The following is a 21,183-nucleotide window of genomic DNA, read 5'->3' on the forward strand; positions in this document are numbered from 1 at the left end:
AGAAGAGGTTCCAAATCCCTAGATTTAGGTATAAATCTCTACGATTGGCATTACTGCTGCATCAACACCCATTGCAGCAGTTTGAACCGAGGCAATGTACATCTGCATGCATTTATTGCCTGGCCTGCAAGGACGAACAATGCTTTTATCACCTAAAAATCTGGCCAAAAGTAATGGTATTATACTGGTTCTAGGTAGACATATTTTAGGTAATTTTGAAATATCAAGTTGAACTTGACCTACATTTGAAACCAAAACTAGTTTCATTTGTATGGTTAGCTTGCAGCCGAAACAAACGAGAATTCAGGCACGCTAGCTGTGGCAAAGCTAAGATATTGCATTTACATTCCTGTCACATTATAACGTGTTTTCTCGACTACAACCTGTCCCCACAGCAAAAATTCATGGAAAATTGTCTCAAAATGATTCCCGGTAGTGACAAAGAATTGAGACAGAACAAGGTGAAGATGACAGATGCAGCCCTTGCTAAACTTTCATCGCAAATAAACTGCAGCATAGAAGATGCCATTTATCACCCTGCGTTGCTAAATTGACCATACATGAGGATGTATAAATAATCGGCCGAGGGAACTGGCTCGCTAGCTCAGTGAATCCGTGCCAGATAACTTGGCTGACAATGGGGAATAATACAGGTTCCATCTAATTATTGAAAAGCGTTTAGTTACTCAGCAGCAGGCACATGAGAATAGCGAAGCTTTCCATATTCAACAATACGGTGTTCTTGAGGCGGCGTGCCTTCGGAGACAGCTCGCTGAGAAGGTGCACGAGGTATATTTATCGCTGTTGCTTGTTGTTTATCGCGACTTGCTTGAAATGTATGCTGACATTTGTCTTGTTATCTGTGCATATTGCCACTGCTTACACGTTGCTTTTGATTTGCAATAAACTAAACTTTTGTTGATATTCTGCGCCGTAGATGCGGGCACAGCCGCAGGAAAAGGGGAGGGGGTTCCCAAGCCGTATAAAAGGTGAGGAGGTGAAGGGAGGTCCAGGTCTACTCCGTATACATTGACTTATTTAGGCGGGACGCTGCGTGACCCCCACCCCCCTCTGCAGGCACGGCGTTGGATGACTATGTTCAACACGGAGCCTGTAGCTCTGACTTCATCCTGTGTGTGAAGCGCTGTTTTATTCTGATTTAATACCCCCCTCCCCACCCCCCCACCCCGCGTAGTGGTCTACTGGCTAAAGCACCCGGCTGCTGACCCGCAGGTCGCGGTATCGAATGCCAACTGCGGTGGCTGCATTTTCAATGGAGACGAAAAGGTGTTCGAAATTTCCGGAGCCCTCCACTACGGCATCTCTCATAATCACATGGTGGTTTTGGGACGTTAAACCCCACATATCAATCAATCAGTGCTGCTTCAATACCCACCAGCCGCAACAGTTACACACACACCGCTGCTTTACCACGAATGACTTATACGCGTGCGCTTCACTGTATTTATATTTATCCCGCTTGTCTGACGCTACCTTGTAAAACCAATGAATTAACGCTAGAGGACTTTGATCTTTTCTGTTTACGTTCTTCTGAGCTACAATAACTTTAATCTCGAAGGCCAAGCGTTTAGGTGCTGGCCACATAAAAACAATCTTGAGCCAAGAATACAAATATGAACAAAACTTTTGTGCAATTTCCCAGCTTACTTTTTAAGATTGACGCGTTTATTATCACAAAATGCCAACGTTTGTTATTTCGAAGGCTAAGAAACAACCGGAGCCGGAAACACGAATGATCAAATTGGCGGGAAGCGCGTTCATTGCGGCGCCGGATCGTTGGTGGGTGCAACACGAGTTGGTGGTTGCCATAACTCTTGCGCGTTGTTTTGAGGAGCTCTATGGCAACATTACATGAATCTGCGGTCACAACAGTGACATGTCTACTGACGGTAAGCAACGGCGGCCCCCGAAGAAAGCTCAGACTCGAACAGGCGAATCTGCGTGGCCTAAAAGACGCCGTGAGCAAGTGCCAACTGTTGTCCGTTGAGATAGACTGCGACAATGACAGATTTCAGGTAAGATATCGTATCATCCCCCCTCCCTCTGTTGCTCTTTTTTTCGTTAATGCACGTTGAGTTCAATGCAACATGAGTACACGCAGCATGATGCTGATACTCAATTGACGCATGCGAGTTCACGCGATCATGTCTTGGTGGGCATCTTACGCAATACCGCACACTTGCGATCTAACGATCATTTGCCCCGAAACGTGGTGGCGCCTGCCACTGATGTCACATGGGCACTTTTCATTCATCACAATCTGGAGCGATAAGCGATACTGGTTCAGTTGAATGAGTTGCTGCTACACGGTCACTTGATTGCGATAAGGCTTGGTCTGGATCGTGACGATCGCGATTGGTTCCTTTACGCAAGCTGCAGAAGGGAGACAATCACTACTGATAAATTTGATCTTCGGTTGAGATTGATCGCAATCAACGACCCCTGTGTGATACCGGTAATAATTGTGATCAGACCCGATAGAAATCAGGCTTTCAGTACACGATTTGGCTGACACTTGCGCTAAACTTTATCCGGATCAGTTGGGCCGTGTAGCAATGACCAATAACAAGCAAAATGATGCATAGTGCCCGTGCTTGCTCTCTTTCTGCACTCAGCTGTGTGAAAAGATTACTCTGACATTCTTTCAGCAGACGATGTCTTCTGCTTTGCACAGGTCCTCGACAAGGAGTTCAATGAATATCTTGACCTGGTTGATGAGGACAGCATTCCTGATTTGGCCATCATCCGGACTTTAAAAGCAGGCCAACTGTTTACAACACGCGAGGTAAAGTGTCGCATATTGTCATTCTGAAATACTTTAATGAAAAATTTGCCTGTAGCGTGCCTCTATTACTTCATAGTTAAATTAGCACTATATATAAACTGCAAAAATTACAAAAGAGAAGAAAGGACACTGAGTGCAAACTACCAACTACATGCAAACAAGCATGCATAGATGCTCAGATAAAGGATATAGAGAAGGGCTTTCAGGGTCAACATGAAAGGAGGACATCATCGCTGGAGCAGGATGAGGTAAATGTTAGCAAATGCTTTACTCAGGGCTCAGCATGAGAGAAGATGTGATTAGATACATAAGACATTACACAATTTTTGTTTTAATATTTCCCAACAGTGTTTTTTTTTATATTTGGAGCTGCCAACAACACACACGTTTTCAAAAATTAGCTTTAGGAACATTTTTTGCAATGTGTGGCCAAATGACTAGCCTTTACCAGCTGCTAACAGGTGTAATGCTGCTCTATCAGTCGTGTGGTCCGTCCGGACCCAAGTACAGGGTTCATACTCATTAACATAACAAATATTGAAGGGTTTTCAAGAAAATGATTGTGAATTTTCAAGGACCACAACGTCGGTCAGAAATGTAATAGACATGTTTCATGGTAGGATAGAGGCTTCAAGTAACTGGAATTTATTGAAAAAGGGAATGGTCGCTCGAGCAAACATTGGAAATGTGGCTGCAATAACATTTTCTTTCTGGAGAACGTTCAATCATATCTGGGTGGGAAAGCCTCAACTTATACACAGGAACACTAGACAGAAGTTTAGAAGTCGTGCGCTTCCTACAAAGGTGTTATTCATACCAACTGGCCCGAAATAATTTTTTATTAAGTTCGATCATATTTCCTTGCATGAATAATCATTTTCAGTATTGCAGTAATCACTTTTCCTGAATTTTCATACGAATGTCCATTGTTTCCTGCTGCTTAGTCTTGGCAGTCTTCCGAATGGTGTTTGACTTGGTGCATGACAAGTCGCTAGCTGTCACTGCCTTTTCTGCATGCAAGTCTATAGCTGTTCATTCCTTCTGAGCGGTGTCTAGTTTCTTTTTCTTTTTTGCTACTGTTTCGAACTCCCCCTCAATGAAACATATCTTTTTTCTGTTTATTATCCTCCTGCTCCTGCCTTCTCAGAGTTCCTGAAAATGCATAGTGTTGGTTTCTTTTGTGATGGGCCTATTGCATATGCCACCTACTACATTCATGGCATCACAAATAATATGCTATGAAATACGGGACAATGCTCATTAGAAATAAAAAAAAAAGGATTTGAAAAATTTCAATACATGTAAGGCCTGGAAAACAAATTTCCGAATCAAGGTTTTTAATTGATTTCAAGGACCCACATAAACCCTGCAAGTACAAATTGACACAGGATTAGTGGACCTTGAATGCACTACACCTCTTGTGCATTAAAAAAATTTGCCACCTGTGCTTGATTACCAAAATGTTCTTTGGGGTCAGTTATATTCTGTCGATATTTTACAACTTTATGAGATCACAACAAAAGCCGTTCTTGGCACGCACCATAGTTGTCTGCCGCCACTAGTGTCTGTAACAGCTATCATTTGAAATTAGAAGACTGTAAATCAACAATATTTTGGTTATATTAGGATTCAAACCATGGTACTCTGTGTTGCAGCCCAGTATTATACTACTGAGCCACGCCACTGCTTGAAATTCCTTTGGAAACAGAACATACGCAAGCTTCATTTCGCAGAAGTAATCACGTTAACATGCACAATAGTGTTTCATAAGGGGAAAATAAGAACTAGGCATTGCACAATGTGAATTGTGTAATGTAGTGGGTAGGTCACTTCTTGGCAGAAGAACGAATAATGGTGTAGCCGGTGTTTTCATACCTAATAAAAACGAAGATTATAATGTAGTGGTTGCTAAGTCTACTTGCAGTAGTTATCCTAATAATGTTTAAAAAATGGTCTATAAAGACTGCTATTCCACCTTTCGCTTATTGCGGCCTGCACGTTGTGTGCAGGCCTGACTTTTTTTTTTTTTTTTACACAAGCCTGTCAGCCTTGGAGAGGCCGAGAGCACTACCTAAACGTTGTCTAGCTAGCTACAATTTTTCTGATCCTCTGCCAACACGTGTGCACATGAGCGGCCCACACCCATGCAGATTTAGCTGCAGGAACTGCAACATTTAAGATAGACTTCTAAAAAAATGTTCGTGCAAACTATTTTTTTAAAGAGAACTGTTCCTGTCCACTCTAGAAAAAAATTAATGTTGCAGACGTTGACAATTCTGGAAGAAGCCAAGGACATGTGTCAAAGCACCTTGTATCATGCTCAAATCCTTTGAGCTTCATTTTGCAATAGAAATTGGTTAGCTTTTACTTTAATCTGCTTCAGTGATAGTCTTCTCATATTAACCCTCTCTTCTGTAGTCAGCCCACCCTTTCCTCTATTTTACCTGAACATCTATGCATGCTTGTTTGACACATGTGGTCTACTACATTTCTGCAAGACAAGTGCTACGTGTTTCTTTGTTTGATACAACCTTGAATAAAACAAACAGATGATGAAGCTATGTCTGACGTAGGGGACATTAATTGTATAACTGTATTCGGCTAATTGAGACATAAATTTCCTCAATGGCTATACCTTTACCATAGGTCTCCTCAGATCTGGAATTAGGAAGCAAGCCTATCAAAAAAGAATAAAATAATAATTATTTTCAAAGGACTAAAGCAAATAAAAGAATAACTTGATTCTCTATCACTGTTATGTATTGTTTTTATTTTTTTATTTTTTCTTCCCACGTGTAGATTGTGAGCCCTACAAATTGTTCCTAGTTGTTTTTTTTTAGTATAATGCATTTTTTTTCTGCTCGAGAGTTGTCCGTGCATACTTTTTTGTTAAAATTGTACCTATGTTTTCTTTTCTTTTTCAGTGTTATATGACTGTGTAATATTGATCTCAGTTTTAGTATTTGATTTTTATGTACCCTTTTATATTTGTAAATGTCATTTTTTGCTGCTGCTGTATGGGTGGTACAACCCAGTCAGGCAATGTTTGCCTTTGGCCATGTCTCCTTTGGCAATTTTGTACTTGTTCTCAATAAATTAATAAAAAAAACAGACAGAAATTCTGAAAAATAGTGAAGTGGATGAAATGAAGATAAAAAATTGTTTTTTCATAAAAAACTACTAAACCGATTAGAAATAAAGTGCATTTAGTGAATCATTTATTCACCTTACCCTTTTCACATTTACATCAAAATTGTCACTATACAGCTAAAACAAAACTCTCAGGGTCCAGACTTTTTTGTCTAGTGTTATGATCTGTTGTGTTTGAGTTACATTATATTTCAAGTAGTCACATATGTACAGACACAGGAAAAAATTGATGTCCATTTATAGGACCAAGGATGTCATTCATTTATCATCATTTACAAGGCTAAATTTTGAAAACTACATCTGGTAGGTGTGCTCCATTTACAACAATGCTTTGTTGCGAATGCTTCTCGAAGCACTGGCCTCCGTAGCCCTCGTAAATAGCTGCAACTTCGGGACATTGGCTTGCCACTGTTATTAGCGGCTTCACTAGCAATTTGAAATGTTTAAGTCGGCACTACACTGTATAAAGCTTCATAAATTCGTATTGTTGGTGAAAAGATTAAATCTGAACCCACTGTACAGTTACATCTGCTTCAGTGCCGGCGCAGTCAGGACAGAACGTGTATCGTCCAGCTACTCAATTGATTCCTGCTATTGTGAAGCGAAAATGAGCTCTAGTTATGTTCAATGCTTTGTGCAGATACTCATTTTCTTCGCACGCGTGAGCTCGAACCACACATGGCTAGCACAGGCAACAGTATTTGTTTACATTGTTCAGAGCACTTCAGTAAGCCTTGCCTGTTCTCTGCTTTTTTTGTACCATCTATATTGGCATCAGTAGAATTTCATAGGGGGAATCAACCCCTTCATGTTTACACGGCTGTTACGGAAACTAAAAAATCGGCAATGGTTATCTGTCTCCCATCAGGGTGACGTTACAAAATGACACATTCACATGTAGTGTAAACTTCACAAATGTGTGGGAAGCAAGTGGAGTGGAGGGCTCGTACTCGCCTACTCAAGTTCCCCTTCTCCACTGGGGGAACGGCAAATTGTAATTGCAACACTACAAAATGCACTCGTTCTGCAACCGATTTAATGCGTTTCTACAGACACGTGACATTGCATTTTATTTGTCATGTTTAGATTGTGTACTATGCACAAGGGACAGTCATGGCATGCTTTGGCAATGTCTGGTACTTCTGCAATAAAACTCACTGATCAGTCAGGCAGTCACAGTTTGCATAATAAGGTAATTGCTTGTTCTGTGCCAAGAATTTTGACATACTGTTATAAATACAGTACAGTACCTACACGAAGGGACGCAACTTTCTTGTTAACTGCTGCAGCTCGTTGTAGAAAAGTGAAAATGTAAGCTGTGCACTTAACACAGCAATTATAAATAGCTATAATCACAGACTAAGTTTCTGTTATATGTATTACTTGGCAAACTTCTTCCTTATTTTGCAGCGTACTGTCCCAGGCAATGGCCACAGCAATTCCGAAGAAGCTGCTGAGCAAAGTTTCACCATTATAGCTAGGTAAAAAATCTTACTAAAAAAGACAATGTTTGTAAAAGTGTTGCAGCATCAAGCATTCATCATTGTATTTTTCTGTACAGCACAGCATGACACTGGTTTAGCATGAATACAGCACAAGCTTGATTGTTAGGATCCTTTCAGAGTCTAAGAGAGCATGATTTAGTGGAGGTCTTATATCTGTGCATGAATCTGCATTTAACACGAAGCCATGAGCACTTTTAAAAATGGTGCCATAATAGCGGGGTTACGTTCATTTTTTGATTCAGGAGGCCCTTGAAAACTTCCCTCTTTTTTTCCTGACACTCAATTAATTGGTTTGTCTTCCCACCTGACAATCATCAGGACATGGTTGCATCAATGGTAGTGAGAAAGCATTGTTGCCAGTGGTCCAGAGATGTGTTTGACCACAAGGCCAAACACAGAGATGCTGAAGAGGCGTAGCATTGTCATGTAGCATAAATGTCATTTTAGTGCTTGCAAGCAGAGGCCGAGCTTTCTGACTCATTTCCCTGCAGTGGAAACTTGAGCAGATTAATAGCAGGATTTTCTCAGGAGCACTCTCATTATGTGAACCAAATCACACTCGTCATCACAAGTGCATAGTTTGTGAGTTCATCCAGATAAATACAAAGCAGGCAAAGGTAGCTATGATTATAATAAAAGCCCTATTTTTAATATTAAAAGCACAAGAAATGTTTTGGGAAGAAATATGCAGACCATTTGCATGTATTAAACTCATTAAAAAACGAAAATGACCATTGTATTGCCAGTAAAATGTGACCTTTTCACCACTACTGCCTGTAGTATTACATGATTTCTCACTTGCTAAAAGACTATATCATGATCGTTTCAGCTGTGATGATGACGACAGCGGCAGCAAGTTTACACTACCAGACTTGAGTTTTTTAAATTCTAGTTTGAACCTCAACAGCAGCATCAGTTCCTTTGCCACAGTGAGGATTGTTGACTCCTTGTTTCAAGAAATGATAAAACACACAATGTAAGACAACAATGAGACTGCCTATGAGCTTGAGTTAGTCATCGCCCACATCTGTTTTTTTCAAACCTGAAAACATTTTGCAGCTACCCATCGCGGCGCTTCTACCACGATGTTGGGCTCAAACTAGTCGGACTCTACCCTCAACTGGGAGACACATGCGGCAGTGGCCATGTAAGTATAGTTGCACCATTGTTTCTCTTATTTTGTCATGTGCTACAGCACATTCTTTACCTAGAAACCTGCATTTGCACAATAATCGCTGCAAGCTCCTAAGATGCACGTAGCCTTAAAGCCAATAAGGTTGTAATAATACCTCAGCAACTATTGGCACCAGTCCACATAGTAAATAAGTAGTACTTGCTTTTGTAAAGCATTCACATTTACAGGAGGACTGACATCAAATCTACTCATTTCAGGTTTTTTTGCATCAACGAGTAGCTATTGACCCCCTAGTAGTGATTTGCGACCTAAAGCACAACTGAGGGACGAATAACTATCGTTTTTATTGGTTTATATCACTGGTATCTAGTACGATTTCAAATTAAAAGTCTACAATCCAGCCATTTTCAGTGATGGGAGCGCTACCTGCGGTCACCTCCAGATTGTGTTACAGCTGACGAATTCTCCACATAAAAGCGTGATGTCAGGCTCAGTTGCTTTGCAAACATTTCGTCTGCTAGGCACACCCATTCAGTCATGCCTTGTCACCTGCATTGCAGTCATCCTCGTACAAAGTGTGGACTTGGGCTAAATAAGATAAGACTGGAGCTTGGAATTGCTGCGATAATAATATAGTTATTAATATATGGTAGCCTGCCGAGCTTTCAATTGCAGGGTCCTTATTGATTCCATGTTGCAATATCAAACATTTGATGTGCTTTTTGGGAGCAAGAAGTTTTTTCTAAACTTGAAAGTTACAAAGTAAATAAGCCTATTACAATAAACTGGACTAATAACTATAAAGTCAACTGAACGCCGATGTTATCACATCCCCTTGAAGTAAAGTTATGATAAACATCCATGAATATGTCAATTTTATGCGGGAAGTTCAGTCACGAATGTTCAACATTCAATAACTTTAATTTAGTCATGTTTAAACATCCATTCTTATTTTAGCACATTCAAGTTCAATTTCAGATTTAGATTTGCTGAGTTACATTGAAAGTCTCTTAGACTTGCAAAAAAATTCAGGACCAGCTACCAGCGATCAGAAAAGCTGAAGATGCCACTAGTGCCGAAGGACTCCTAGTCGCTGTTTAAGAGCTTCATTTACTCTGCAGTATCGATTGAAGTTGTTTTGCTTTCTCTCTTCGCAGAAGGGAAGCACGAAATTCTCTGTTATATGAAAACATATTTTCCCATAAAATTGTCTGCGCATTTCAAAGCAGCGCATGAATATACATAGACTTAACAAGGTTCAGTAAAGTCAATCCAGAATTTTAAAAAAATGAAAAAAAAAGGAGGAGCTACAGCGAGAAATAGATGAATTTCTTATTGTGAAAATTTTATGCACAGGATTCCTGGGTCTTGCATCTAAGAAATAAATTTAAAAACGAGAGGCGCAAGCTGCAAGTCGACCGAGTCATGAATGCCAGAGAAAAGTATGGAGGAGGGTCCAAAAGAAGAGCTTTGGAGGGCGTTGTGCCTGCAGAAAACAGAGTGAATGGCATTTTGGTCGGTACTTCTTAACTTCAAGTTTGCCTATTTAGAGTAGTGACCATTTCAATTGAAAATGCAGATGCAAAGCCTGAAAACCACAGGTGAAGATGAGACAAGCCTTGCGCAGCATGAAGCATGGCTTTTGTCAGAGTGGACCAAGCCAGAAAATGCTGAACAAGTACGCTGCCGTCTGGGCCTTACGCACCTACAAAGAATGAAAAGCTTGTGCCAAATGAAGGCAGTTGATGCGCTTGAAAAATACCCCTACTTGCTTGACATTGAATGGGTAAGTCATTTATAGCATCAGCGACCACACACAAGAAGGGGGGACAAACCACAGTGCTGCAGTTTGTCCCCCCTTCTGTCGTGTTCGTGTAGTCGTGCGCTGTGTCAAAATATGCTCATGTACTGTCACCAACTGGCCCGGCTTGCAGTCCTCCAGTCTTGCTATGTTCTTAGTCACATTTTCTGTTACTCATCTGGCTTCTGATATCAGCCTAGAGTGCACACTTCTTGGTGCAGTTTTTCGCACATGCCTTATGCATGTTAGTGGCTTATGCCACTGACTTCTAAAATGGCCTATGACTGGTGAAGGGCTGGTGAGTGGTACTCGGAGCATTCAAGTACTGCCGTGCGCCATTGTTTATAGTACACTGCATGACTGCTTTTTACAGTTTATGCTTGCGTTTTACGAGAGGGAGATTTGTGGACTTCGAATCAACATGGTAAATAGTGTTATTCACTTTAATTGCTCACATGAATTCAGGTTCTGCAGGTCTTACCATGGCTGAATGCAATCAGCATCATCACAAAGTATGAAGTATTTGCTAGCGATAATGAAACAGTGTTTATTACATGACTGTTCAAATACAACATCACTTGTAGTGATAGCATCACACTGGACTGAACAGTAGCTCATTACTGTCATATCCCTTGATGGGTCTGGACCTTATCGCTGTGATCTGTCATTCATTTCCAGTTTTCTTTGCTTGGGCATACATTCAATGTGCACAGAAAATATAGACAAAGCAAAGGGTTGGCTTGAGGCAGTCAAAAGATGATTTGAAAAAAAAGTGTCAGGTCTTTTTTTTTTTTTTAAATGATAGAAGTGTTCAAAGAACTGTATACGCTTGATTTCGTTATGATGCATTCAGCTTCGAAAACTAGTAAAGTTCACCCTTTAGGCCATACGTTTGTTCGCTTTCTGAATTTTCTGATAATTTTTCCATCCCAGCAGGATTCATAGTTAACATCTTCCATTTTCTCTATTAAGTTTTCTTTGTATTTATATGGTTCTTAGAAATTAAGTTCTGTTCTTTGTGCTCATGAATTTGTTTGTCTATTTTTAAGTTTCTTCATGACTTCAACCTTTTGGTCAAAAAAGACGGGCTAAAAGCCATCGACGAAGCTTTTGAGAGAATGCTGTGCCTCATTCTTAATGGTACAATGGTGGCCAGAAGGAAAGATTTGAAGGAAGTCCTTCAAGTGGAATTATCATGTATAAGTGCCAGGCGTCGAAAACGTAAGTTTCATTTTTGAAACGTTAATTTATTTAGTTTTATCAGCAGACTGACATAACACAAACATTGACTACTATTGCCTTGGCACAGTCACAGAAGCACTAGTGACAGGTTAGCTTGCGATGATTCATTATGAACAAAAGAAGGGGAATTATAAGTGCACATTTTTCTTTCTTTAGATATTAATGACAACTAGCAGACAAGTCTAGAAAAGCATAGAGGAGGTTATTAGTGGTCAGTGTAACGTAAAAGGGAAAAAATAAAGTGGATTACGAGGCAACTTTTCACTGGAATGGATCAAATTTGTGATTTGGACACGAATAACGTGTTTGAAGCTGTGCCGTGGTGGTCATCCTGCAGTTCACTTTATGGCGTACATGTGTGCATTTAAATTGGGGGAGTGTCAGTCAGCACTGCAAGTAGTCATGACAGCAATTGCCTATACTCAATACACCCCCTATACTTTCCCTAGCTTTCTAATCAACCATTAATACAGTAGCACAAGACAGCAAAGGCAAGCAGTTAAACAGAATAGATCTTGCCTTACTTAGCTTCCATCTTTACACTAATTAACACATGGCATGTACAAAAGTCACAGTTGTGTAAAGTCAACAAATGCATGATGCACAAATGATATTCTGTTAATTTACAAGTATACAACATAAATTCATATCTTCTTGATCGCAGTTCATCCCTGTGATAGTTATGACAAGACTGCTTTGTTTTTTTCTGCTTTGTCCTTTTAAGCCTTTGCAGTTCAAAACCTTTTACCACCTTACATTAATTGTAATTTGAAACTAAAAGATTCATATCTGAAGTAAAAAGTTCACCAATTCTTTAAGAGATGGTGCATTAGACTCTGACAAGTTATGGAAAAAGTAGTACACACAGTAATGCTCCTCCTTTTTCGCCCATTATTCCAGTGAAGGTACCCCAACACCGCAAAAGCTTTTTCAAAAGGTACTGTGCAGTTGTAAAACCTCATTGTTATTTGTCAGATTACGCACTGTTAATGAAGAACGTGTGATTTGGCAAATGCACTGTCACTGAAAGCACTCTGAAGGGAATTTTCCACTTATTATTTTTTGTCAAGTGAGAGGCCAAGCCTCCGAGAGCATAGGAAATGTACTGGTAAATGTGAGTGTGCCCTGAAGCATTAATTACAGCATGCTTTTACACCTACTTTCTATTCATACTGTAAACTGACGTCATGACATGATATGAGCAGCACCACCAGGCAGTAGTACGTGCACGTACAAGTTTTAGTGACATTCCTTGTCCGCGCTTCACTTCTTCGATCGTCTGCTGCGTGCTGCACGTGTGGCACCTGTCGTGGCAGGGGTGCACAACGTTGGGATGGCATCGCTTCTAAGGTGCAGGTTTTTCGTCGACAATTCAAAGTCGGTAAGCAACTGGATGTTGCGCATGCAGATGTCTGCAGTGAGGTGCAACAAACAGAGTGAACTTCGCTTGGTTAGTGTTTAGTCTGGGCCTTGGCCGTAGCACATGAAGTTGAACAACGCTTGTCTCAGTGCAGCATCAGATGGGAATCGGTAGAACTTGTTCCTATTGTTCCCCATTTCACTGGTGCAAGAGTTTACACGGCAGAATATTGATGCCATGACGACAAATTCAAAATCAAATGATTCCTTTGCCCTTTGATAAGTATATATCTTCTACTTGCGAGTACGTACACCATTCCAGACATCAAAAGCTCGTTTCACAGGTAGTTTGGGTGACAGTGACTGCACAGCATGAGCAGATGATTGTGAAGGTTATGTTCAAGCTGCCATTTTTTTTTTCCGTATGTTTTCGTGCGTGACATCATCACTAGCCTGACAGCTGCGTGAAGTCGCCAGTATTAGTAGTGTAGCCTGACGTTGAGATAGTGTCGATGTGGAGGAGTGCACCGCATGAAAATTTATTTTATTATCAATATAAAATATCTTATCAGCATTTGCTGAGCGTCACACTTCCTCAGAGCCATCTCTGTATACAGTAGGTTTGTATGGCAGAGTAAACACGGCTCTGAAAAAAAGTGTCCATGCCCCTTAAGCACAGTGAGCAAAAAAGGAGGATCGGCACAATGGTAATTTGCTGTATTTTTGCAACTGGCTTAAAAAGTAATGTACTAAGAAAAGTACGCTCCAATCAACCACACAATAAATTGTTAAGCAGTACATGTCTACAGACCACTGCAGCCATGTTGCACTGTCTGCAAAGGGTTAACAGGCATGCTTTGCAAGTTGTTTATGGCATAGTTAGTTATATTCAGTAGTTTTCTCTCTATGAAGTCAGTGAAGGTGCTTTCATATTCCCTGATCTGTACACTTGTTCTGTAGTGCTTGTTTATTTTCTGCACAATTAAGCTTCAAGTTGCACTGGCATGCTTGGTAAGTCTTTTCAGCTATGAATTTGGTATAAGAGCTTTTCGACAATGAAATGGCTATATATTTGCTAATATACCTGCAAGGACGAAGACTGAATTTCAATGGCAGAGCATGAACCCTCAGCAAGACCCTCAAACAGAGTGCACCACACCAAGTTATGCTTGCTCGCATCAAACCTATGATTGGAGTGCATGTGCTATCACAGGATAACTTTGCACAGGGAATAAGGTTGATCTGAGCATCACGTACACATTGTTTCTGTTCTGGTCTATCGCATCCCTTACCGCTCTTCGAAGTCAAAGTAATCGACCCTGCAAATCAAACCAGCCCAGCGGCAAGTGCCATAGTTGGTGCATTGATTTCATCGGTGTCAGGAACACATGGTAAGTTTTCATTTTGCTGTCATCTTGTGCTCAATTGAGAAATGTAAGCAAAATACATTTGTATGAGGAGTGAACTCTGCGTTCATTTTCAAATTATGTTGTTGAAAATGGCGTGGCTAGCATTACTTCAAGGCAAGTGCTGCTTTAGTTCAGCAATTACAAAAGTTTTGCAGTAATGTTAACATTGATGTTTAAACACCATTGTTTGCAGAATTTAAGTATAATCAAGTGTATACTTGCCAATAATTAGTATAATTAGCAACTTTCTGTGCTGTCTGTAGTTTCTTATGAACTTTCCAAAGAAGCGTGTTTTTATTGTCTCATGTGCTATGTGCACTTTGCTTTGGCATCCTGTAGTTGCATTCACAAGGAATAATGTCTATAACCTTATCTAGGCTCCTTTAATATGCTTGTCAATGAACCCTCTTGGCAATTGATTACTACTCATGTATTGTGACATATTCTTGATCTGTTACATTCTAAAATCTTCCTACCGTCATATGCCTTTAGACTCGAGTATCACTGTGACAATATGTCAACACACAAACACAAGTTTGCAATAAAAAGAAACTCGAAAGAATATGCACGAGCAAGGGAAATTGATGTAAAGGTGCACTAAACGTCTCCATTTGATTAGGTAACATTGTGGGTTCAAACAATTTTCATATGTAGTAATCATAGGCAAAAGCACAAAATAAACTTATTGAATCTTAAGATATCTACAATCTTTCAAAGAGGTTCTGAACAAAAATGGGAAAACTGACAAAAACAGTGAAATCCTATTCAGAAGACGCGACTGTTCATAGAAACAAGTTTCATTTTACGTATTTTTGAACAGTTGGCTGTACTTTTGATCGATTGTCAGCGCGCTGTGGCGGTACGCGATCGTGAGTCCTGACGTTATTAGTCATTTCAAGATTCATTGAGGTTGTTTTGTATACAGTTCATGTAAATATACAACACTGATTAGACCCATAGCCATAAGTTAGCAGGGGGTATAATGGGAGAAGTTATACAAGCATAAGAACAATTTGTATGAAAATTACAACATCAAATAGACTGCTTTTTAAGAAAACAAAGAAGAATATGCGAAAGATTTTATGAGGATTTAAGGTGACGTGAATGCATGATAGCACGTAAAAAAAAAATTGTATTATTTTAACATTATTAAATTCCATTCATCATCACATGAAAAAACAAAACAAATACAGATAAAATATCAAGCTATATGGAAGTTTTTATGCATAATTAGTTACTATTGTTCTACATCGAACAAATATTTAAGTGCATTTGAAATAGCCTGACTATCTTTAATCTGAAGTCGAATGCTATTCCACACTTTGGCTCTTATGAACTGCAGTAAGCGTTAATCATAGATGTTATTAGTAGGTGGAAGATTGAAATTGTACGATGTCATGCATCTAGGGATGCGAGAGCAGGAAGAAAAGATCGATACATAGAAAGGTACTCTGAGTGCAATAAGATTACTGATGGTTACAGCAGTTTTATGTTGCCATATGTAATCAAAAGGTAGAATTTCCAACTTGTGAACCTAAGGAGCTCTGGGTTCATTATAGGCTGCATTGTCTACCAGTCTAAGCGCTCGCTTTTGTAATATGCAAATAGAATCGGGTAAGTTTTAAAGGTCCATCCTAGAAGTTTAGGCAGTATGATAGGTGACAATGAACAAATCGAAAAATAAAGAATGTGTACTGCTATTGATACAGAAGCCAGTAGCATACTGCAGCCAGATGCTAGCTTAGTACATACAGTTTGTTTTTTCTAGTGTAATTGCCTATTGAATGCTACTCCTAGATAATTAAATTCTTTTACGTGCTCAAGCTGGTAGTTGTTCATTGTAAGTTGAAATCATTTTGGTAAGGGAAGTGAAAAATAGTGTATTTGCTTCTCTGTGTATTAGGTCTTAATCTGTTCGCTGTAAGCAGCATGCAAGTGTTTTTAGTTCTTCTTTACTTCTATATTCTAGGTCGGCTATGTTGTCTGCATTAGCTGTCAAAGCTGTGTCGGTATACATTACTAACTCAGCCTATTTGAGTATGTATTCGTTCAGCATCGACACCATGGTATTCGTTTCAAAAAAGTGCAGCAGTCGTGCAAGGCTAGTTCACGCATTCCCTTCATCTATTCTTGACGTAGTGCAGAGCACGTGCTGCGCAATATATCTGGCACTTCAGCAGACTACAAAGCCGATTGCATTCGTGTCTATTTTAATGGCGTCGAACAAGTGCACCCAGGGTTCATGCGTGTTTACATGACAAAAACTCAAGGACTTTCAAGGACTTTTAAGGCTATGTGTGCAAGTTTTCAAGGACCACACTGTCTGTTAGAAACTCAATTACTATGTGTTCGGGTGAGGATAAATGCTTGAACTGACCAGAATTCACTGAAATCACTGTAGCGGGCGTCGAAAACATGACTGCATGACATTTTCTCTTTAGACACTTTCATTCTTGGTTGTTTTTTTTTTAAGTTCCATATGTAAGCACTTTCAGTATGACACAAGTTGCAAACCTTTATTCAGATATGAAAACTAAGGAACCGTTCTTATGCAATGCCTTGTTGCTTTTTGTGATTTTTTTTATCAATATCCACTATCTCTTGCTGCTTGGTCTTGGCTGTCTTGCTAATGCTGTTTTACTAGATAATGCACGTGAAGTAGCTAACTGTCTCTGTCTTTTCTACATATGAGTCTGCTGTAGCTGTTATACTCAAAAGTGGCTTCTAGTTTCTTTTCCTTTTTTGTTAGCAGATCGACCTCCTCCTCAATGCAATATTTCTTATTCTGTTTCTCATCCGTTTGCTGCTGCCATTTCCCGAGTTTCCAGGATGCCTGGTGTTGTTTCCGTGCAAAGGCTGCTGATGTTCTCAATTCTTTTGCGATTGGCACATTACATATGCCACGTGCTACATTTACAGCATCACAAATAATGCACTGTGAAATGTGTGGCAATGTTTATTTAAAAAAGGTAAATCAAGGATTTTCAAGGATTTGCGAAAATTTCAGCCCTTTCAAGGCCTTTAAAAAGAACTTTTTCAATTCAAGGGTTTTCAAGGATTTCAAAGACTCGCATGAATTCTGTGCGCCATTGAACGTTTTCCGGCTGTTGCATATACCATGCAACGTAAAGCGGTGCCAACCTTCACTAATCAAAACTACCACAATTTGCAAGGCAGCAGACTCTAAGGCTTGTGCGACACCTGCATTCTCGTATTCGTTTCCGCTGCTCATTGCTGCTGCTCTTGTCGAAATGTCCCCTGCACGACAACGGCAGCAATACAAACCAGACAGCGCACGGGGAGGCGAATAGACCTCACATTGGCCGAGGCGCATGGAAGGTGCATGTGTTCCCATTTAATTCCCTTTCTGCACCTCTCGTAGTATCACGCACTCGTCCTTCCCAAGACGCACTGATGTCTTACCCCAGCTGGGTGCATTGTTCGGTGTCAGTAATGGTCGTTATGGTTCTGTAAACTATTGGAAGCTGAGCGGGTTGATTGATATGAGGGTTTAACGTCCCAAAACCGCCATGTGATTATGAGAGACGCCATAGTGGAGGGCTCCGGAAATTTAGACAACCTGGGGTTCTTTAACGGGTCGAGAAAGACATGGGCGACTGGCGGCATTGTTGGCATGCCGAATTCTGGAGTGTAACGTCATCTTTAGCTTCCGGTGCGCGCGGCCGCTAGGCGTGGCAGTTTGAGAAAAACGCATTCAAATAATGAAGAAGTTGCGTCTTTTCCTTTTTTTTATCTCTCCTCCTCCTAAGATTTATCATCTTCCTATAGTATGCCAGAAACGAAGGCTGCGCCTATCCATTTCAGCATGCAGCCTTTTAATGTGGCTGGAAATCTTGGCGGCAAAGGTTTCGTTCAGTGTCCCTTTAAGGGCTAAGGTGGCCAATGCATTTAGCAAGGTGGCCTCTAGAGTCGCTGGAAAAGAGTTAACATGAGGCTACCGGAAACGAGCGTCGGTCAATGAGATTCGTCAGCTATGCTTCAGTGATAGTATCTGCTCAAGGGATGGGGAACAAAATTTTCGCCGACGGTGTTTTCAATGAAATCGGAAAATTGGGTTCTGAAATTAGTAGGAACAACCTCAATTCCAGGCAGAAACTACAAAAAAAAAATAAATAATTCAATCCATTTTCACAAACTACTGCGTATAGCGGCCGCGCCGCGAGATAATGTGGCATACGCCCGAAACGGGCAAGTCAACAATGCCAGCCGTCGCCCGCGGCCCGCGTCTCTGGACTCGCTCAGCTCCCCCTGTTTCCAAAACCGGTGGCGAACAATGCTCCCGGCTGACCTAAAGCGACAGCTGAAAGGGGAAGATGGGTGAGAGGAGAGGTGAGGGAAAGAAGAGGACAGAAACAGGTGCATCCTGTTTGACAGTGGTGGTGTTGGACAGCGGGGACTACGGTCGGAAGGTTTCAGCTCTTTTAGAAGGGGACGCATACACGCAGCTAGTAAAGGACCCAACGAATCAAGCCCAGACACAGCTAAACAAGCTACTCGCGGAAATTTTCAAGCTATACCTGGATCTCGGAGCACTTTACCTGCGACTAATCTGCCGTAACGGATCCGCACCGAGTTTTTATGGACTACCGAAAATTCACAAGCCTGACTTCCCCCTGCGACCGATTGTAGACTTCACTTCCTCCCCATGCCGAGCCCTTTCAAAATTCCTACACCAAATCTTCGCCCCACTAACCCGGAAGACACCAACTCATGTCCGTGACGCCAGCCACTTCGTGCAGCTAGCGTCAGATGTGAGCATTGGTGATGACGAGAGCATGGTCTCATTTGACGTCGTGTCGTTTACCAACGTGCCAGTTCCCTTAGCTGTCCCCGCTGCCCGTTCTGCGCTTGAGTAGGACGCAAGCCTGAGTGAAAGGACTCCCTCGGCGGTTGACGAGCTCTGTCGTCTACTGGAGTTCTGCCTCTCCAGCACATACTTCTACAAAGGAACCATTTTCAGGCAGAACAGCGAAACCGCGATGGGAGTTTCCATCTCCGTCACGATGGCAAACCTGACCATGGAATACATAGAAGAAAAAGCACTCAGCTCCTTCTCGCCGCGACCCAAGCTTTTTCTGCGTTATATGGACGATTGTTTTTGCGTCATTAAGACATCGGAAGTTGAAAACTTCAGACAACACCTGAATTCCGTGCACCCAGCCATACAATTCACGACCGAGTGTGAGAGCGGCCACTGCCTGCCCTTTCTTGACGTCCAGGTGGCAAGAAAGCGTGACGGCCTGGAGTTTTCCGTTCATAGGAAGCCAACGCACACTGGCCGCTACCTTCAATTCGATTCTTCCCACCCTGCCTGCCACAAGGCCTCGGTTGTGACCACGCTACTCGAGAGAGCCAGGAACTTATGCTCTAATGACACAGGGCGAAAGAAAGAAGAGGACCGCGTAATTGCTGACCTCAGAAAAAAACGGATGTCCAAAAAACTTCTTTCGAGCCGCCACCCGCCGCGCAGAGCAACAGAGGATTAGGAAACCCCATTCAACCTTAATTGGCAGCCCCCCGAAACGCGTACCGGTTTCATACGTTCACGGAACCAGCGAGACGCTGGCGCGAATCTTCAAAAGGGTGGGTATAGTGGTTAGAAGGAAGGGAGGGGGTTCGCATCGCGCACGTGCCTTCGTGTACGCTGGGCCGCCTCCTCCCCCGCCCGAAAGACCGGCCAACAATGGACAGGCACCCCGGTGTCGTTTACAAAATTCCGTGCGCCGAGTGCCCTGCGTCGTGAGACGAAAAACCTACCGGAACGACTGAAGCAACACGCCAACGATGTGCGGAAGTTCTACAAAGAGCGCAGCGCAGTCGCCGAACATGAGGAGACATTGGACCACAAGATAAATTTCGAAGTGACGGCCATCCTCGAAAGCGAGCCGAACTGAAGGAGAAGGTTGTTACTCGAGTCGTGGCACATTCAGGGAACAGCCCACAACATCAACCGGTCTCTCGGAACCCTTCCCCCAGTGTACAAACACGGACTGCGCTCCACGGCAAAATGAGAGAGAGAGACAGAGACAGGGGTCATTAGCCACCACTCGAGTACTTTGAAGACGCTGCTGCTATCTGACAACGGCACGTAGCCTACGCAGTCACCCCTGAAGAAGGAACCAAGTCGGTTCGGAAACGTCGGGTCTCTTAACTTTTGGTTGGAGCCTATATCATCTCCCAGTTTCATAACCAACCAGACAGACTTATGTCAAATGTTTACATTCAAGGTGCATCCTGCATGCTCCTCGGTGATTAGGGCGTCATGGCGCGCTGACAACCTATAAAAAATACAGCCATCTCTTCCAATATACGGGAAATGAACTCTGTTGATACGAACATTTGCATCTTCGGAGTATATTTTGGGTTTTATCAGTTATTTCAATGTTTGTTGAGTATCTCTTTAAACGGGAGGTTCAAGGGAAAAAAAAGCAGTGTTCAGTGGAAAAAACAAGTTTGTTTCGCTAGAGTTTCGTAGAGAGGCCGTTGGTTTGAAAAATGTAGTTGTCGCATTTGGCAGTACCAAGTTGTTCGGCCAACATGTTACATCTGAGTAGCCCGAATGGTCCGTGCGGTTTTCACTATTACCACGTGGAGACTGGGAGGGGTGGGACAAGATCCCATGCACTCCACGTCTAAATACGGTACACGTGCATGCTAAGCTCAATCACAGAGGCCAATGAAAAGAAAACATTCCACGAACCGTGCCTCAGAGCCCCCAGCGTGTGCACCTTCGATTGACAACGAATGGAAATACA

General features: G+C 41.7%; 2 protein-coding genes across 3 annotated transcripts; both read left to right on the plus strand.

Annotated features, from left to right (window-relative positions):
* Window positions 1-1,786: 1,786 nt before the first annotated feature.
* On the plus strand, window positions 1,787-14,410 carry LOC119163923 (uncharacterized). 2 transcript variants are annotated; one of them, XM_075886126.1, is made up of 8 exons: window positions 1,787-2,036; window positions 2,696-2,806; window positions 7,367-7,437; window positions 8,291-8,437; window positions 8,521-8,608; window positions 9,953-10,111; window positions 10,176-10,382; window positions 11,447-14,410. In XM_075886126.1, the coding sequence occupies exons 1-8, from the start codon at window positions 1,860-1,862 to the stop codon at window positions 11,633-11,635; spliced, it is 1,149 nt and encodes a 382-aa protein (XP_075742241.1). In that variant the 5' UTR covers window positions 1,787-1,859; the 3' UTR covers window positions 11,636-14,410. The 2 variants fall into 2 exon arrangements, with proteins under 2 accessions (XP_075742241.1, XP_075742242.1); XM_075886127.1 differs by lacking the exon at window positions 8,291-8,437.
* A 4,331-nt stretch (window positions 14,411-18,741) lies between these two features.
* LOC142795782 (uncharacterized) lies at window positions 18,742-19,284 on the plus strand. Its single transcript, XM_075886128.1, has one exon. It carries the CDS (start codon window positions 18,742-18,744, stop codon window positions 19,282-19,284), a length of 543 nt encoding a protein of 180 aa, XP_075742243.1.
* Window positions 19,285-21,183: the final 1,899 nt, after the last annotated feature.

Source organism: Rhipicephalus microplus, unplaced genomic scaffold (genome assembly GCF_043290135.1).
Source record: "Rhipicephalus microplus isolate Deutch F79 unplaced genomic scaffold, USDA_Rmic scaffold_863, whole genome shotgun sequence".
NCBI lineage: Eukaryota > Metazoa > Arthropoda > Arachnida > Ixodida > Ixodidae > Rhipicephalus > Rhipicephalus microplus.

What these genes read in the sequence shown, in the direction of transcription:
- LOC119163923 (XM_075886126.1), top strand. Translation starts at nt 1,860, where the DNA reads ATGGCAACATTACATGAATCTGCGGTCACAACAGTGACATGTCTACTG. An exon ending in GCGACAATGACAGATTTCAG is followed by an intron (nt 2,037 to 2,695) that starts GTAAGATATCGT and finishes TGCTTTGCACAG; the next exon opens with GTCCTCGACAAGGAGTTCAA. An exon ending in GAAATGATAAAACACACAAT is followed by an intron (nt 8,438 to 8,520) that starts GTAAGACAACAA and finishes AACATTTTGCAG; the next exon opens with CTACCCATCGCGGCGCTTCT.
- LOC142795782 (XM_075886128.1), top strand. Translation starts at nt 18,742, where the DNA reads ATGGGTGAGAGGAGAGGTGAGGGAAAGAAGAGGACAGAAACAGGTGCA.